The 18,679-nt window shown below is 43.0% G+C and overlaps 1 protein-coding gene across 2 annotated transcripts in view; it reads right to left on the reverse strand.

Annotated features, from left to right (window-relative positions):
• The window catches only part of ANKRD44 (ankyrin repeat domain 44), a 315,981-nt gene that overhangs the window by 237,173 nt on the left and 60,129 nt on the right, over positions 1 to 18,679 (reverse strand). The window contains exon 1 of one of the 2 annotated variants that reach the window (XM_032354278.1): positions 8,354 to 8,957. The exons of the other annotated variant lie outside the window; for it this stretch is intronic. Within the exon in view, the coding sequence (XP_032210169.1) occupies positions 8,354 to 8,356 (3 nt within the window). The 5' untranslated portion in view covers positions 8,357 to 8,957. Of the gene's footprint in view, positions 1 to 8,353; positions 8,958 to 18,679 lie in introns of those variants that run through there. 2 annotated transcript variants of the gene reach the window in all.

Here is an 18,679-nt window from a genome sequence, read left to right on the forward strand (position 1 = left end):
AAAACTGGGAAAATGCATTCTTCTCCTATATTTATGTACTTTGAGTTATCTTAAAACATAGAAGCTAGACTAGGAAACCTTTTCAAGGTCATAGTTGGGTCATTCTTCCCCTAACAGGCCCAACCTCAAACTCCTGCTTTAGCGTTGACTACAGAGGAAAGTCATTCCTAGGGAGCAAAGCCTTGCTGAGATGCCCCAGCCAGCGTCTCTCCCTGTCCCTGAGGACATGAAACCCAGTGTGGGGGGACGGGGGGGGGGGGGGCAGGCTTCATCTCGGCCTCACTCAGGAACTTCTTTCCCTCCCTCTGAAGGTTGTTACAAAAGGACAAGAGAATAAAAGGTCTCTTTTCACTGGGGAAAACCTGGAAAAGTCCTAGAGTTAGGGATGGAAACACAGGGGAAGCGGTAAGTTCATTCAGCCAACGGTAAGGCGAGAAGGCCAGGCGACCTGGAGAGACAGCGGGCGGGGCAGGGCGCTCTCCGGGTCAAGGGCAGGAGCCTCGGCCCCAGGCCCCGGGCTGACTGGGCCACCTGGTGGGCCGGGCTGCTCGGAAGCTCGCAGGACACCGCACTCACCTCCTGACACAGACTCGGGGAAGACAAGGAAGATGGCAGGAAGGGTCCTCCTGAAGGTCTACCACAGTGAAAGCTCTAAAGCAGGGCACAGAAGCGGCACCTGCCGAGAAGGGCGAGCACGAGACACCTGTGTCGGGGTCAGAAGGCTTCGTGCAACCCAGTTTGATTTAAGCCTGGAGATGCCCCTCGTCCGCGGGCTCTGCGCCTTCAGAAGGCATTTCGTGCCCCTGTTCCCCTGAAAGATGCAGATGCATCTTCTGGCTCAAGGATACAACCTCTTTCCTTCGGTCCCCACTCCTTGCTCTCTCAGGAGGTCACGGGATCACGAAATAAGGGATCAGGAAAAGTTTAGAGAAAGGGCATCACCCCTCGCCTCTCCTCTGTGCTCACTCCTCCTGTCTGCTTCCAGAGGATTCCTCAAGCCCAGCAGGCACGTCCTGTTCCCCCATCAATTACAATTCCCTCATTAATTACAATTACAAACACACCCAGTAATATCTAAAAACATGTTTTTAGATATTACTGGGTGTGTTTGTAATACAAACAATGTAGTATTTTAAAGGCTTGTATAAGTGGAATATAGTGTATAAAGTTCCTTCTGGAACTTGCCTTTTCCATTCAACATTATGTTTTGGGCATTCATGTATGGTTGTAATTGTAATTAATTCATTTTCATACCCTTGCGCTATTACATTATGTGAAAAAATACCTCGATTTATTTCTGCATTTCAGTTAGGTCTGTTTCCAGTTTGTCTGTCTGTTTCACTACTGACATGTTGCAATGAACCCTCTTGCACTTGTTTTCTTATATCCTGACGCAAGGGCCTCGCAAGGGTGCAAACCCAGGAGTGGAATCACTGGATTATGGGGTGTACACATTTTCAACCTGTCCCCAAATTACTCTCCAGAAGGTTGTAACAATCTATGCTCCCGGAAACAGTGTGGGAGCTTTCCTGGGTACCTATATCTTCGTCATTGGTCATTTCCAGATTTTAATTCATGTAAATCTGAGGGTTATTAGATCTACTCGTGTACTTTCCCTTCCTAATTATGCAACAAAAAGTTCTTTAAAAAAAATAAGTTCTTAAATGGCAAAAAAAATTGAAGAAAAAAGCCTGACAAATGAATGAATACAGAATTCCACCAATTACAAGCAAGCCCCCAGCAGTGGGAGATGCCTATCTAATAGAATGCATAAGAAAAGAATTTTCTATCCATATCTATATGATGTTGGCTTCTAAGTGCTGATTACAACTAGAGAAGGATCTTGGTCCCTTCAACCGTTCCCTGAAGTCATTCTGCATTCTATAAGGCAAGTCAAGCCCGAGGCTTCATCCGGCCGTGACAAGAGACACCACCACCATGATCATTGCTCTGATGGAAGTGGCACCCCATAGTTTAGATCTTGACCATAGTTTGAAGATCCTCAGAAAGAAAAATAACTAAATAATTGAAAAATAAACAGCCAGCAGGGAAATCAATTTTAACAAACTGTAGCCACACTCAGCAACTTCCCCCCTGCAAACATAATAATGTTAATCTAATACAGCCTATAAAATTGCGTAATCTTTCTGGTATCATTGTTAAACTGAAGTCTGCTTTTCTGATCTGAGCCCAAAGGGTAGGTCTGAAGAAGGAATATAAGGAGATGGCCTTAAAATATGTTCTTCAAAAACCTAAGATGGTCATTTTCAGTATCCATAGCAAACTAATGTACTTAGCAAGAGTAGTTATAACTTTCTATAGTTTAACTCCCATTCAAACAGCACAGAGAAATGGCTTACGTGGGGCATCTGGCTGACTTAGTCAGTTAAGCGTCTGCCTTTAGTTCAGGTCATGATCCCAGAATCCTGGGATCAAGCCCCGCATCAGGCTCCCTGCTCAGCAGGGTATCTGCTTCTCCCTCTGCTCCTCCCCTGCCCAAACTTGTGCGCTTGCACAAGTTTTTAAAATGACTTATGTGCTGGGCTTTGGAAGCCAGGCTGTCTTAGTTCAAATCCCAGTTCTCCTGCATATTATTAATCACGACCCTAGACAAATAAATTACATAGCATCTTTTCTCATCTGTAAAGTGAGGACAATAATAATATCTACCTTATAATGGTTGTTGTTGGATTAAAAGTTAGAACAGGAACTGGCCCGTAATAAGTGATCAAAAATACGAGTCATTATATTCTAGCCTCATTTTGGAAATAAAACAATGTTCTCTGCTAAAAATAGAGATCAAAGGAGTAGTCTTTTGTGTCCTTTTTTCCACATTTGAGTTTCTAAGGCTTACTAGATTACCTAGGTGATAAATTTGGATCATTTTTGTTTCCTTCATCATGCTTTTCTGTAGCATATACCAATATTTTTTTAAAGCCTCATAGAATTTTTAAAATACAAACTGCATTTTCTTTCCCATTCAGGAAGAAGACTCGAGGACTAGTAATAAGTAAAAACACTGACTGTTTCGAAAGCACCTCTCATCTAATTAGACCACTGGCTTGTACCCGGGGCAGCACGAGCTCATGTACTGTCCACTGTCTCCACAGTCCTAGTACGTGATTGTTACAGAGCACAGGCTCTCAATTCAAAATAAATGTGAAGTTTATCATGGAAATGGATGTGGCTTCCTGTATGGACGAAACAGCAGTTCAGAATCTTGGCAAGACGCTTCGGACAGAAAAGAGGATTACATAGTCAAAGCTTTATATGTGTGTGGTGGGGAGGGACAGGGGAAGGGGGTGACCTTGGGCTTTGGATTTACTCTGACCTGCTTTTGCGTTGGGTGATAACCACCTCTGGGAATCTGATGAACCACAGATGCAAAGAGGAAGTACTTGTGAGGAAAGTTGGGTATCAAGTTTTATGCCACACATCTGAATTCTTCCTTTGATACGCCAGCATAAGCAAACTACAAAATAGCTCAGCCCAATTCTTGTATGGTTAATAATTTGAAACTAAACACCTAAAGAGAACATTTGATTTATCTTATATTTTCCAGGGTGTTATATTTAAAAACAAATCTGGTTTAGAGGAATTTGCTTCTTAAGGAAGGGTCATTTGCTTTAGCAAGGACTGGTTTGACTCAAGAACAGGCCCAATAATATGGCCTTTATAAAAATATTATTTTCTCCCTTTGGACTTAAAAAGTAGTATATGGGCCAAAAGAAAAGAAAAAGAAGAAGAAAGAAAAGTAGTATGGGCTAGAAATTACTGTGCTTATCTTAAAAATAGTTTGCAACCCAAACATTCTCTTCTAGGACAATGAACAAATTTTTCTAGCATAAACTTCTAAAGAAAAAAAAAACTTACAGTCATCCAAAAACCAACAATTCCTCCTTCCCGGCTATATTAAACTCTATGACTTTCTCCCCTCTTCAGTGTCTCAGAGAAGAAACCTTCTACAGTTTAAGGGAGGATTCCCTTACACATCAATAACATCAGTTCAATAACGTTTCTGTGTTTCCCAAGACAAAAGTGATAAGTGTTCTTCATTACAGTAGATCCATTTGCAAGCTATTGTGTAGTTTTCAAATCCTTTGGTAGGAGACCAACTAGATATACTTTGAAATAGACTGTTGGAGCTAGAGGGGGATTTTAGAGTCGATCCAAATAAACAGGCTGCATATTTGAATCCCCTGGAGAGCCTGTAGAATACTGATGCCAGGAGCATCCTACGCCAGTGAAATCAGAATCTCCATGGATGTGGCCCAGGCACCTGTATTTTTTAGAAGATCCCCCTGGTGGTTCCCATCAGCAGCGAAGGTCAGATACCACAGATCCGGTCCAACCACCTCTTTCTACAGGTAAGGAAACAGAGGCCCAGGGCTGTTAAGGGACATTCCTAAAGTCACACAGGTAATGAGGTCACATGGCTGGGCCCAGAACCCATGTCTTCAGATTCTTTCTTCTCTATTATGTAATCTTCTCTCACAACTCCCTTGCTCATACGGAAATCAGATCTCAGAATCGGAGTCTGAAAGGGGCCACCATGTGGACCCACCAGAGACCAGCTGTACGATCATCAGTCTACCACTACGCAGCGGGCTGCGGTGGTGACAACCACATCGTCCTCTGAGATGGAAAACACCCTTCCTTGCCATCTTCACCAGAAAGAAGCATCAAATTCTCCATCTTGTATTAATGGTTTTCTTTATTGCTTTCACCAACCCCTGTCCTCTGGTACTTCTCTACACAATAGCTGAAGTATTCAAAGTAACCAAGAAATTGTTTTTGTTCTTATAAAAAGCAGTCCTCTTGGGGAAAGAAGAAAAAGACGGCTGACCTGTGAGAAAGAGGTGTCAGAACCAAGCAGAGCTGAACGAGAACTGGACCGGGGGCCAGAACACCTCAGGCGCCGCCATCTGGCTACCCATGTTGAGGTGAGTCTATTTCTCTGGGTTCCATTCTCCTCATAGACAAGGCTGAGATAACACCTGTCCTGATGCCCCACGGCTGGTTACGAACCCAAATAAAGAGATAATTAAATAGAGACCAATTTATAGAAAAACATCTTGTTAAAAAAATGTACACGGGATGCCTGGGTGCCTCAGCTGCACCAGCTCTCTTAAAACAAACAAACAAAAAGTACCTAAATGTAGGTATTACTAGGAAGAAAAAAGAAATGAAAAGAAATTTATCATCACCAGGGCGCCTGTGTGGCTCAGTGGTTAAAGCCTCTGCCTTGGGCTCAGGTCATGGTCTCGGGGTCCTGGGATCGAGCCCCGCATCGGGCTCTCTGCTCAGCAGGGAGCCTGCTTCCTCCTCACTCTCTGCCTGCCTCTCTGCCTACTTGTGATCTCTGTCTGTCAAATAAATAAATAAAATCTTTAAAAAAAATTTATTATCACCACATGAAATTTTAAGATATTCAGGAATACAAAATTCTTTTTTTTCCTTAAAGATTTTATTTATTTGAGAGAGAGAAAGTCAGAGAGAGCGAGAGAGAATACGTGTAGGAAGGAGAGGGAGAAGCAGGCTCCCGGCTGAGCAAGGAGCCCATGCGGGGCTCCATCCCGGGACCGTGGGATCACGACCTGGGCTGAAGGCAGCAGCGTAACCAACCGAGCCACCCAGGCTCCCCAGGAGTACTAAATTCTTAAAATGATTTGACCATAGAACAATTCAGCAACATAATGTCATGACGAACAACCATGCTGTGGAGTCACGCAGACTCCGAGTCAAATCTTAGCTCTGTCAAGTGACCTCCCTGAGCCTCAGTGTCCTCATCTATACAGTGGGGATCACGGTGGCAAGTTCTCTTGGAGTAAAAGAGTGTGTAAAGAGGGACACCTGGACAGCTCAGTGGGGTAAGCATCTGCCTTCGGCTCAGGTCATGATCCCAGGGTCTTGGGATCGAGCCCCCACTAGGCTTGTTGCTCAGCAGGGAGCCTGCTTCTCCCTCTGCCTTCTACTCCTCCTTGTGCGCTCTCCCTCTCTGACAAATAAATGAATAAATTCTTAAAAAAAAAAGAAAGAAAGAAAGAAAGAAAGAAAGAAAGAAAGAAAGAAAGAAAGAAAGATGATTATGTAAAGAGACGGTAAGTGCTTCACAAACAGTAACTGCTGGTTACTGTTCTCACGTGATTATTGCTGTTGTCACTGCTTCCTCTACCTCCCCGGGTTATGGCGAACTGTAGGGATCAAATGCGTCAAGCAGGAAGCTGTCCTTGGAGGGTCATCTTCCCCACCTGAGTCCCAGCTCTCCCTCCTCATATGCCAGAGGGATTGCTAAGAACCACATTTCCCCTTTCTCACCAAGAGATTTCTTTTTTACCTGGTCCAGTTCTTTATGGGTACTAAGTAATATCAGGTAGATTGTGAGGATTCTGGTTAATCACCGTCCCACTTCAGACACTGTTATAGTCACAGTCATCTCTGGGGGCCAGATGGTAAGTAAAAGCAGGAAAAAGCAGTCCCCTTAGCATGAGCTCCATATCCTACAACTATTTGATCCTACAGCTGAACCGGGGTGAGTGGCAGGAACCCAGCTGATCACCAGGATTATCAGACATTAGGGGCAAAGGAAGCAAACAAAGGAGAAAAGCGACTTACAGAGAAGTTACGTGGAATGTGCAACTACGTTCTAGAAGTCTCTATGACTGGCAGTTGTGTCACTGATCCTACCAATGCTTTTATTCAAATGGAGAAAACATAGGGGGAGAATCACAGAAAGTTAAGGCAAAAAATATCCACTTACTGTGAAATTTCATATAAGTCACATAAAAATATAATACAACTAACATTTTCTTTGGAAATGTCAAAAATATTAGTTAAGCCCTTTGGTCTGTTAGAACAAAATTCTACAAGCAATAATGGGCTCATGTGTAGAGACTTGCAAAATGCAAATGAGAACATTTTAAATGAATTAAGATCATCCATAATCAAACGCCACAGAGATGACACTATGAACACTTTGGTATATATTATTTCATACTTTTTTCTGTCTTTGTATATATAAAAATAGAAAATTTCCCCAAAAATGAATTTTTAAACTCTAGCTAAATAAATCCTTAAAAAGTACAGAGAGGACGTAAAGACCTAATGAATTAAATAAGGACAGTTACTATCTCCTTCTGACGACCATGTAATTAAAGTCTATGAAAACACAGAGATGATAAAAATATATTATATGTTTATAAAAAATTTTTAAAAATGTAAAAAAGAAAGAAAGAAAGAAAGAAAGCACAGAGCTTGGCATTTAGAGAATACTGGTGGGTAATACTTATGAAACACTTGTGCGGGCCAGGCATGCACCTAACATCTATATACAAATTAACCCCTTTGGTTCTCACAATGGCTTTATGAAGTGGGGACAATTATTGTTCCTAAAAACAAGGCACAGGGAAATTAGGCAACTTGCCCCAAGGTCACACAGGAAGTAAAACACGTACACTGGGATTAGAACCCAGGCAGTAGGGCTCCAAAGGCCAAATTCTGCCCTACCTTGCCTCCTAGAGGTGCAATATTATCACCAGAACTGGAAAAGAGAAACTCCCTTATGCTTACCCAGAACTTGGCAGCAAATGTTATATAGTACAGTGACTGCTGAACTAATCATAAAACTGTCTAATACGCTGAAAATCACAACGCACCCAAAAAATGTAGGAAACAGATACTGATTAAAATAAACAGCACTTGCATTTCACAAGCAAAGTTGGAAGGAATATTTTTGGAAGGTGGGATGTCGGGGCCACACGGAGCCAGCCAACAAGCTTTCTTCAAGGATGCGCTGTCTGTGTTTAGGTTTATGACTTAAAGGTTAGGCTGCCAAGAATTTTTTAAAAGGTTGATACATCTGTGGCTGCTTTTCCCCAGAGCACCATAACCCGCAGTCTTGCCAAAACTAAATAAAAGGCTTGACTGTCCTCTTTCTTACTCTGCCTTAAGAATGTCACCATCTGAACTCTGTGGGGAATAAAGCTACTATGAACTCAGCATTCAGGAGGAATTTTCTGCTTGGACTGCAATCAAAACTCCTTATGCCATGACCGAGTCCTAGTCGTCTCAAAGGGCAGGCAGCTAGAGGAAGATCCAAACCCTCTTCCCTTCCAAAGAAGATTTCGAAAAGGAAAACCATGTGAGCGAGAAAGGTGTGTGCTTATTTGTGTCAGAGGTCCTGTTAACATCGGGGTACATCCCGGGTTAGGACATGTGAAGGTCCCCGGAGGAACCAAAAGAAGTAAGAGTCAGTAGTGTGAAGACATGTGAGAGGTTCCCAGTAGAGGAGGGAGTGTATCAGTCAGGAATGCTGTAACTGCTCTACCAAATGTGCCCTGTGTCTCAGGGGTACCATCCAGTAAGAGTATTTCTTGCCCAGGTTCCAGTCGAGTGTAGGAGGAGGGGGCTGGCCTCCACGCAGCTACCAGGGGCTCAGGCCTCGTCCTCTGGTGGCGCCATCATCTTCTGAGGCCCCGGGCTCCTCTTCTACATCTTGTGCTAACGGTCAGCAAACCAGGAGAGAGGACAGGTGACCAAGCTCTTGCTACTCTCTGGCCTCATCTCTCTAAACCCCCCACAGGATCCTTACCTTGTCTCACTCAGTTTGTTGACTCTCAACCAAGATCCAAAGGAGGACACTGAAGCCCTAGAAAACGTCTCCTGCCCCCAACTGAAAGAAAGGCTAGACAAGGGGCCCCACAGGAAAAGAATACACGGTTCAGTAAAATACAGCATTATCTCTGCCACGAGGAGGAAGGGAACCCATCCAGATTTTGACAGAAATAGCTGGCCGCACCTTTACCTGAGTCGTTGGCAGCAATCAGGCTTCTAAGGGATAAATTTATCTGAGCCTGAATTACCTGTTTGGTTCTTACGTCTTCCAATTCGGAAAACCTAACAAAACAACAAGATGTAATAATCCAAGTCTACCTTCAAGACACCCAACGTTCAAGGGAGCTCATTAGAGGCTGGTCATGGGGGCGCCTGGGTGGCTCAGTGGTTTGGGCTGCTGCCTTCGGCTCGGGTCATGATCTCAGGGTCCTGGGATCGAGCCCCGCATCGGGCTCCCTGCTCCGCAGGAAGCCTGCTTCCCTCTCTCTCTCTTTCTCTCTCTGCCTGCCTCTCTGCCTACTTGTGATCTCTGTCTGTCAAATAAATAAATAAAATCTTTAAAAAAAAAAAAATAGAGGCTGGTCATGAAGGATGGAGCTTGGCCTTCATACACATCGTATTTGTAAAATGTTTTTCAAGAAAGTTCTTTCATATTTGTTATTTTACTTGACCTTCATCTCTTCCCTTCGAGCCAAATATTCTTGCACAACACTTTTCAGCGGTTTGAGGCTTCACTGGCACAAAATACGGCCCCGGTACATTCTATCCCGAACAACTCTACTACGGTGCACACGCACGTGCTGGGAAGAAAGAGAACAAAATCTCCACTTGGGAGCCTGTCTCCATCCAGTTCTTGACCCTGTCACCTCCTGGCTCTAGGACTCCGTGATGTCCCTCATTTTCTTGGGGACTATTCATTCCTGTGTTAAGCGAGACCAGGGCTGCCCACCCAACTTCCCCTATTGCTGTAAAAGGAGCGAATGGGATAAAATTGGCAAAAGCATTTTGTTATGGGGTGTCATGGCTTCTTTCTGGAAATGATCGACCTGCCTCTCAGACAGTGAGTGTGTCTAACCAAGGGAGAACTACGGGAAAATACAAATCTGAGTTCATGAATGATAGTATGAGACTAATTGTTGCACTGTTTTCTTCAACCAGTATCTGACTACTTCTGAAGTGACTTAGCAAAGGCAATAAAAAGAAACTGTTTATATTTTCTTCATTGTACAGTTTCTCATTGTTCAGCAATAACTCAAGTTCAACCACACTCATCCTTGGCCAAAAATAATAATGCAATTAAACAATTCAAAATGGCACACTGTTAATTGTTCTTTCAGTTTTCTCTCATTGGACACCACAAAACTGAAACCCCAGAGGAACATCTACGGACCACTAGCTGTATTTTTTTTCTTTCTGTTTTCATAACCAAACAATATATAAATATATTCTCAAAGTTTCGAACAGTACAAAAATACACAGAGTAAACCAAAAACTCTACCCACCTTGACTTCCCTGAGGTAATGAACCTCAATCTGTCTGTTGTGTATCCTGCCAGACTTTTTCTGCAAATGTACTTTATGTGCATAAATACAAAAATCTCTTTTTATATTTCACTATATAATTGGGATCACAGTTTACAAATTGTCCTATAACTTGCACTTTTTGTAGATTATTCCCATGTTGAGCATGACTGTCTACCTCCTTTTTTTTTTTTAATAGCATCTGGTTTCTGTTAGGTAAATATCCCAAACTTTACTTGACCCTATTGATGGAAATTTGGTGGTTCCCAATTTCCAAAATTACAAGAGTTTTGCTAAACTTTTAAAGTTAAATTGCTCATGGACTCCATTTTATTGCCTTTCTCCAAATTTCACTTGAAACCCGCTTACAGTCAAGTTCTTTCTAATATCCTCTTCCTCCCAGTGACAAGAAGTAAAAGGCTCTTTTTTGAAAATGTTGAACTCCCCTCAGAGCCCTTTAAAGAGGCTAACAAGTGTATAAATACATTAAAAAACCATCGCGAAGCAACTACCTGCCTTCAGCTCAGGTCATGATCCCTGGGTCCTGGGGTCGAGCCCCGCATCAGGCTCCTGCTCAGTGGAGAGCCTACTTCTCCCTCTGCTGCTCCCCCTGCTTGAGCTCTCTTGCTCCCTCTCTGTCAAATAAATAAATTAAATCTTAAAAAAAAAAAAAAAAAAAGAATCAGTCCTGTGTTTTACCTGCTGAGAGAATGGACCTGTACCTATGGGCTTTCTGTGTGAAGCCTCCATATATACACACACACTCACGAACCATGATAAGACCAAAGAAAGGGGCACGGGTGTAAAAATCTCAGTACACTCTAAGGAACTCCTTACCCAGTTAAGCATGGTCTTGGGTTCTATAAAAGAACTAGCTAACTGGGATGATATTGCTAGAGTCTTCTAGCAAGAGCAAAACTGTCTTCCCTTGGAATATCCAAATTTTAATATTTGTTGATTGCCTACTATGTGCTAAGAGGGGATCGAAAGTAAGATCCAATCTCTGCCTTCCGGAAGCTACAACACAGCTGGGAGATGAGGGTTACGTGATTCAAACGACTAACTAACAATGCACAGGGGACTAGCCGTGTAAAATGACCAGTGAGCAAACGAATTGTCTGGGCAGTCGGTGCTCCGGGACGTGGTCTCGGCAGCAGGAGCATCGGGCAAGCCATTCTGATCGGGGGATCGGCACTGCAGCAGGGGCTTAAAACACAGAGTCCGCTCGTCGGGGCTATGGGTCATGGGACCACAGAATGTAAGAGACATCTGGGCTAACAAATCCGAGCGCTTGGTATGCGGAGGAAATAATGTTGAGACATGGAAACCTGAAAGATGCCCCAGAATGGCTCGATACAGACTCTGAACCGTGTCCAGAATCCCCCCGCCCCTACCCCTTCTGCAGGCCAAACGGGCCACAAAGCCTTGTTGGACGGATCAGAAGTTCCGTTTCAGGTACGTTTCCCCTCCGGAGAGCTAACTGTGTATAAATACATTAAAAAACCATCGCGGAGCAACTACCGTGTGCCCGTTACCTAAACTAAGACCAGATGCATGATCTTCTCCTTGAAAGAATTCACAAGAGTCTGAACTATCTACTTCAGCTCAGAAGGGTTCCGAAGCTGCCTCCCCCGCTGGCCAACAGCAGAACCCGAACCCATAAAAAAAGAAGCAACAGGAGAACATATGAAAGGTATGTGCATGGGGGTCAGCAAAGCCCCAGACACTAGAGAAGACTTCTGGTTTTAACTTATTCCTGTAATATCGAGCTTGGTTTGGTCTACACAGCCTAGTTGTTTCCCTTAACTCCATGATTAGAGGTGTTGCTTGTGTATCCCTTTTATGGGGCTTCTTCAGAAGTTTTGATTTTCTTTCTCCATTTATCACAAAGAGCATCGCAGTTGAAGCCTCCAACTGCCCATCTCTCCCCCAACGAACCACTGAAAACAGAAAGGAGGGAAGAACGGAAGACAGAGGGAGAAAAGGGGGGAGGGAGGGAGAGAGGGAGGGGGATGGAAGGACCATTGCAGTAGCTACTGAGAAAAAGACCCACTCCCACGCCAGGCCCAGGTCTGTAGCGAGCACCCAGTGACCGGGAAGGCCTTTGACTCTCCCAGAAGCAGCATTCAGAAATATTATAGGGGAAGTGAGGAGAAGCAAGACCGCTGCTGTCTGTCACTAGAAGCAAGAAAATCTGGGGAACAAAGTGTTCTTTGAAGGCCTGGCAGCAGCCGTGGGGAGCACGGAGCTGATGAGAGGCAGCAAACGTGACTCCTTGAAGCAGCTTGCCATCCATTGTGGGTCTTGAATAATAGCCGACTGTATTATTTTTTCCCCCAAGAATAGACCTTTGTTCTCATACAGTACTGTACTCTTGAATGTTTCAGTACTAGTTACTGTGCTTAAAAGAAAGGCACAAAATACCATATTTGTTCAAAACAAAGAAGGAATCAATTATTAAATCATCTTTTCTAAGAACTCACCAATCTATAAATAAAACATGTTTGGAAAACAAACATTTTCCTGCCTCTGCTATTTTTCCTTCCACTGGCATTAACTTAAAAGTCACCACTCAGTGATACCTTTCTCAAAAAATGAGACCCGCTAACTCACTTGTGTTCAAGCTACTTTGCAAAAATTATTATTTTTTTTTTTCCAGGAACAGGGGCTCTCCTCAAGAAGCATGTGCTCCTTAAAAATACCTCACGGCACTAACGTTCTCACTTGAAGCTTCCATTTTGTGTCATGCCTGTAATGCTGGTTCCGTCTGTGCCCACAGTCCACCTGCACAAACGTGTCAATGGCAGCTGATACACAATTCGTAAACAGCCACAAAGGAGAATTGTATAAAAAGAAACTTGGGGCTTGGTTACACGTCCTAAAGCACCATTCCCAAAGATGTAAAAAGCCCCACTGTTTTGGGGCGCCTGGGTGGCTCAGTCTGGCTCAGGTCATGGTCCCAGGGTCCTGGGACTAAGCCCCGCATCGGGCTCCCTGCTCAGCGGGAAGCCTGCTTCTCCCTCTCCCTCTGCCCCTGCTTATGCTTCCTCTCTCGCTGTCTCTGTCAAATAAATAAATAAAATCCTTAAAAAAAAAAAAAAAAAAGCTGAGTGCTTTATCTATTTTGTAACAGATTTGGAATTAAATGATCAGATTTCTCTAAAATAATTTCATTATAAAAGATGATGCTTAACGCCTGAGCCTGACAAGAGTGTCATCCTTGCCAAATAAGCAATTCATTCCCGCTGCTTTCCCTTCCTCACTATGTAGCAGTAACACAATGGGACGCACCAGCTTCCTCCCCTCTTAGAGCTTCTGCACACACCATGCCCCTCCCTAGAACATTCTACACACCCTTCCTCACCTCGTGAAGTCCAATTCACCGTTCAGACCTGAATTCAAAAGCCCCTCGTGGGGGAGAGCCTTCCCACCTCGCCCTCCCATTCCCCTGCCTAGAGGAGATTCCTTGTCATAAAGGTTCTTGTAGCTGCCTGTGCTTTTCCCACAGAGCACTTATCGTAGTCTGTAGATTGGTCATTGGGCTATGTCCATCTTCCATCCCAGACTGTAAGTCCGGTCAAGACAGAAACTATGGCTGTTGTGCTCCCACTGGATTCTCAGAGTCTAACATGCTGCCTGACACACAGCAGGCACTCGATTATTTGCTGAATGAATATGTCCTGACACCCTGCTCTAGTAAATGGGGGAGAAGACAAAGAATCTCTTCTGAAAACTGCCGGGCCAAATGCCTCGACACTGTCCTAGTGAGTTGACTCTTCTCAGTGAACTCGGTTTGTTATGATTTATGCTATAATTGCGGTCCTGACAAAGAACTGGTTTACCCCTAAAGACAGGAGAATATGACCAAAGGATTGGGTTTCTTGGCATACTACAGAAAACCCCACATAGCAAAGCCTTAAAAAAGATAAATGCATATTTTTCCCTCATAAACAAGGGTCTATAGGAAGTTACCCAGGACCGGTGGAGTGCTCTACAGTAATAAGGACTCGGGTTCCATTTATCTGCCTACAAAATTCTCCTCAGCATTAGTTTCATGCTTCTACTTCAAGACCCATAATGGCTGCTCAAGTCCAGCCATCTCATCCAATTCCAGGCATAATGAAAAAAGAACAGATTAAAGAAGGATGATGTTTCCCCTTTCTGAATATTTCATACTTAAGTCCTTCAGCCACAATGTAGTTACACATCCATACCTAGTGGCAAGGGAAGCTAAAAAAGATAGTCCTTATTCCAGGAGAAGCATATATTACTTTTAAAGATAGGAAGACTAGATAATGAGGGACAATCAGCAGTCTCTGCCACAGATTGCAAGAATATTTAGGGACCCAGCTCACTGTTCCTGGTAACAGCAAGTGTCTCCTCAAGTGGACACTATCTAAGCAGTCAAGACTGACCAAAATGGAAAAAGAAACCTGTCTGTCCAACAACAAGTAATTTGAGCCTTGACATGAGCAAACAAATTAGTATTCATAGAAGATAACCAAGTGGTCATCATCATGTGAAATCTGAAATGCTTTTCTTTCTGCTTTGACTTTATTTTCTAACATCATAAAACTTTTGCAATATTTACACTATCCCAGAAGGCAAAGTTTCGCATTTTATACACCCACCCAATTCTACCACTTACCTTCTGTGCTTTAGGAACCTGTCTTTGGAAGTTTCAAAGCTTAACTTGGATGGATTTCAGGTCCTGAACAAGAGGGGGACATGTGACCAGGTAAATACTTGTATAAAAACCAAACACAGGGGTGCCTGTGTGGCTGAGTTGATTAAGCATCTCACTCTTGACCTCAGCTCAGGTCACGATCTCGGAGTCATGGGACCAAGCCCCAAGTCGGGCTCCACACTCAGCAGGGAGTCTGCTTGAGTCTCCCTCTCCCTCTCCCCCTCCTCTCCCACTGTGTGTACGCTCTTTCTCTCTCTCTTTCAAATAAATAAATAAATCTTTAAATCTTAAAAAAAAAAAGTATATTCAGTCTGTTCTTCTCAAATGAAAACTTGCAGATGAAGGACTTTTCATTTTCCTGCACATCTCTCAAACCACACTCCCTTATATGCATTTTGGGTCATATGATTTCTACTTTTCCTAAAATATCAATGGTTGAATTGTTGGTTACAGAAGAAATATATATTCACGAGGTAGGTCAAACCAGGTTGACACTTTCTTTCAAAAGAAGAGTTGCTCAGACTTCAACCACTAAGCTCTGGCCTTTTAGGCTCAAGAGGAGGAGCCAGTGCGAAGCAAGATGGGAACCTGAACACTGTCTTACACACAGTGGTCTGCAACACTAGCGACGGTTGTCGGAAGCTTAAAGGACACCTCCACAAAACTGCTGGAGATGCTACCTCGCTGGTTCTAGTGAGTCTTCCATGGAGGGTGACAGTGTTATGCCCGGTTTAAGATTTAGCATGGCCCCAGGATTCCTGGAGTAAGTTTTTCTGATTAACCACAGCAGCACGTGGTAATGTTTTACTGTAGATAAGAGTCATCTCAGAAAGACAGATCCAAGGGCATGGTATACTACATAATAACCATATCTCACAATTTTATGGCCCATTCTGTACCCACCCCACCCCCCAACAACACACACCCATCCTCTCTTAAAAGTAATGGTCTGCTCTTTGCAGTCAGGAAATTCTACAACAAGCTGAACTGTGATCAAAGGCCTCCCCACCTAGCTTTCCCCAGATTCACAGTCCACGGCTGGCAGAGACGCAGAAGCATCCTGTTGACCATGAATAAATATAATTTTTGGACTAGAGGTACATAAAATCTTATTATGCAGCCCACAGTGATCACACACTTGAAAATTATTCCTCCTTTCCAGAGCAAATTTTCTTTCTGAATCTTAGTCCTCTATCTGAAGTGTACCAAGAGATCTGGCCTGAAAAATTAAAGGGGAATTTCCCATCGCCAGAGCAGGTGCTCAGAAAACCCAACGTCTTCAAAGAAGAAAAGGAAAAAGAACTAAATTTGTCAAAGTGTGAGGATGCTGACGGGCATTATACGCACACACAGGCACATACACATACACACACACACACAGGACTAAGTAGTCAAATAAGCATGGGAAACACTGATTAAAAAATGAAAAAGGTCCCTTTCTTGCAGACCTTCTCAGAGCCTGTGATATAGCCAATATGCATTATGGATCTACAAGAGGGGCACAGCAGACAGATTTTCTACTTGAACTCTTGTTGACCAGAGTATTTCCCACGGCAAGCACTCTGTAGAGTATACATAACAAAATGCTGGACTGGAAAGAAATACACCAAAAATAAAAAGAGCTACCTCTGGGTACGGAAGTTCACAAATGAACTTCATTCTCTGTATTTCCAAATCATCTATCATGAATTTATATTGCATTCATCATCTGAAGAAGTTGCAGATGATAAAAGAAAAATAATATTTGGATCTATATTATTTTAATATTTTTAAGAATTAGAAGTCACTGAAGGTGAGAATTTTTTCTTTCTCATAAAAAGTAGAGGTGTTTATTGTTTTCAAAGATTTACCGTATGCCTCCAGGTTGCCACGTTCAGATATTAATATGGGAAATAAAAAGGAAGATTTTGATGATTTACTACAAAGTGCCAGGCGCCTAGTAGAGGAAAAGAGACTCTTTAGAGATTCTCCCACTACTAATATATAAACTACAGCCCGCAAACATTATAAAAATACGTGTACAAAAATAAATAAATAAATAAATATGTATATCTATTTGTGCAATATTAAACCCAAGAATACAAATTTAAGCTACTGTGTTTATCCTCCTCTAATCATTTAAAAGGTCTCTTCTTAGGCTTAACTTGTTGATTTTTAATAGTGCCCTATAAATAAAAACCTGCCAGGGTACACTCTAAACAGAACTTCATCATTCATTCTTCTATCAATTTACTGAATGCCTAGTACATACCAGAAAATGTGTGATTATTCCTGGAGAATTTTGTAAGAGAAGATGCTTCTCCATGACCAGTTATTGTAGTAGCTAATTATGTAAATAAATTTAATACTATCTACAAACTAATAAAGAAAACAATCAGCATAGAAACACTAAGGTTTTAACAGATCTATGTAGCCAAGATTTTATGATACAGTATGATGTGTTGCTTCGTCTTACTTGATCTCGGTTTGAAGATCATCCCACTTGGACTATCCAGAAAAGTAAAGGCGATTTCACCAGAAGGCCACAAGAGAAAACTTTGCAGGATGCTCGATCCTCAGGCGTTCAGCATTTCCAGTTATACCAGGTTCATCAAAAGAAGACAGGAGGAGCTAAGCATCAAAGCCCGTCTTTAGCAATTCTACAAACCGCTTGCGTGCTAAGGCCTTTCTGTCCCCAGTTACAGCCACGGTGATGAGACTGGACTGGCAAGACCACCTCTCCGGATTCTCCAGGAACAAAAGGGCTCTTCTCCCAGCCCCGGCAGGTGCTTCTCACCACTGAATACGCTCAGATACTTCTGGGAATGGCCCCCTTCCCTTCAGCTGGGGGTAGGTCAAGAATGGTCAACAGGTCTAATTCAGGCAGAGTTTGGAATTTGATTCACTTATCAAGAGAGGCAAAGGAAGCTTCTATTTACCTCATCACCCGAGATGAGGACAGAACATCTCCAGAGTAGTCCCCACAACTCAAAGCAAGAAACCCGGGGAAATTATGCCCGATGAAAGCCGGGATGTCGGACTTCTCAGTTCACTAGGCCAACCACAGTCAGATGTAAGGGCCACAAACAGGTACAAGTGCCTTTGCTTCCAGGCCTAAATTCTGTGAGTAGCCAAGGAAGCAGCTAACTTATTTGCTTAGGGAAATTATATTGCCCTGCTCTAATGACAGCTCTGATTTTTTTAGCAAGTATTGGGATTTGTCAGTTTCACTGAGCAAGGGCTCCAGTGACTAAAGCAGACCCATAAAACTACATTAGAAAAGCTCTTCATTGAGAGGAAGAAATCTCCACAAATCAAACCGAAGCAAAACAAAATTAAACAAAGTCTACTGTTTTTTAGTATTTACTGCATACATATGTTCACCAAATACGCAGTATGCTTTTAGCTCACACTACTGAATTTGTCTCTGGATGTCACCGTTCCAGCCAACTGCAGCTGGGAGACTGTGGGCCTGGCTCTAAAGAACTCGTAGGGAGCCTAAGAAATAAGAAACTCGGGGCCACGGCTTTAAGACAAAAAAAAAAAAAAATCATAATTTGTTTCATAAGGAAGGGAAACTTGCGCCTGATCGTCAAGCTTTGCATTAATCGAATCAGTGTGAATGAGTTCACATTAGTTGGGCCTTCCAAAAACTAACATTGTGAAACACAAGTGAAGGCCAAGGAAACATACAAAGGAAACAGAGGAGAAATGTGTGGGCCCAAAACTGGGGAGCTAAGAAATTGACAGCATAGGGGTCCCTGGCTGGCTCAGTCCATATAGATCATGCAACTCTTGACCTCGAGGTTGTAAATGTGGGCCTCATGTTGGGTGTAGAGATTACTTAAAAATAAAATTGGGGGGGGGGCCTGGGTGGCTC

The sequence above is a fragment of the Mustela erminea genome, chromosome 8, assembly GCF_009829155.1.
Source record: "Mustela erminea isolate mMusErm1 chromosome 8, mMusErm1.Pri, whole genome shotgun sequence".
Lineage (NCBI taxonomy): Eukaryota > Metazoa > Chordata > Mammalia > Carnivora > Mustelidae > Mustela > Mustela erminea.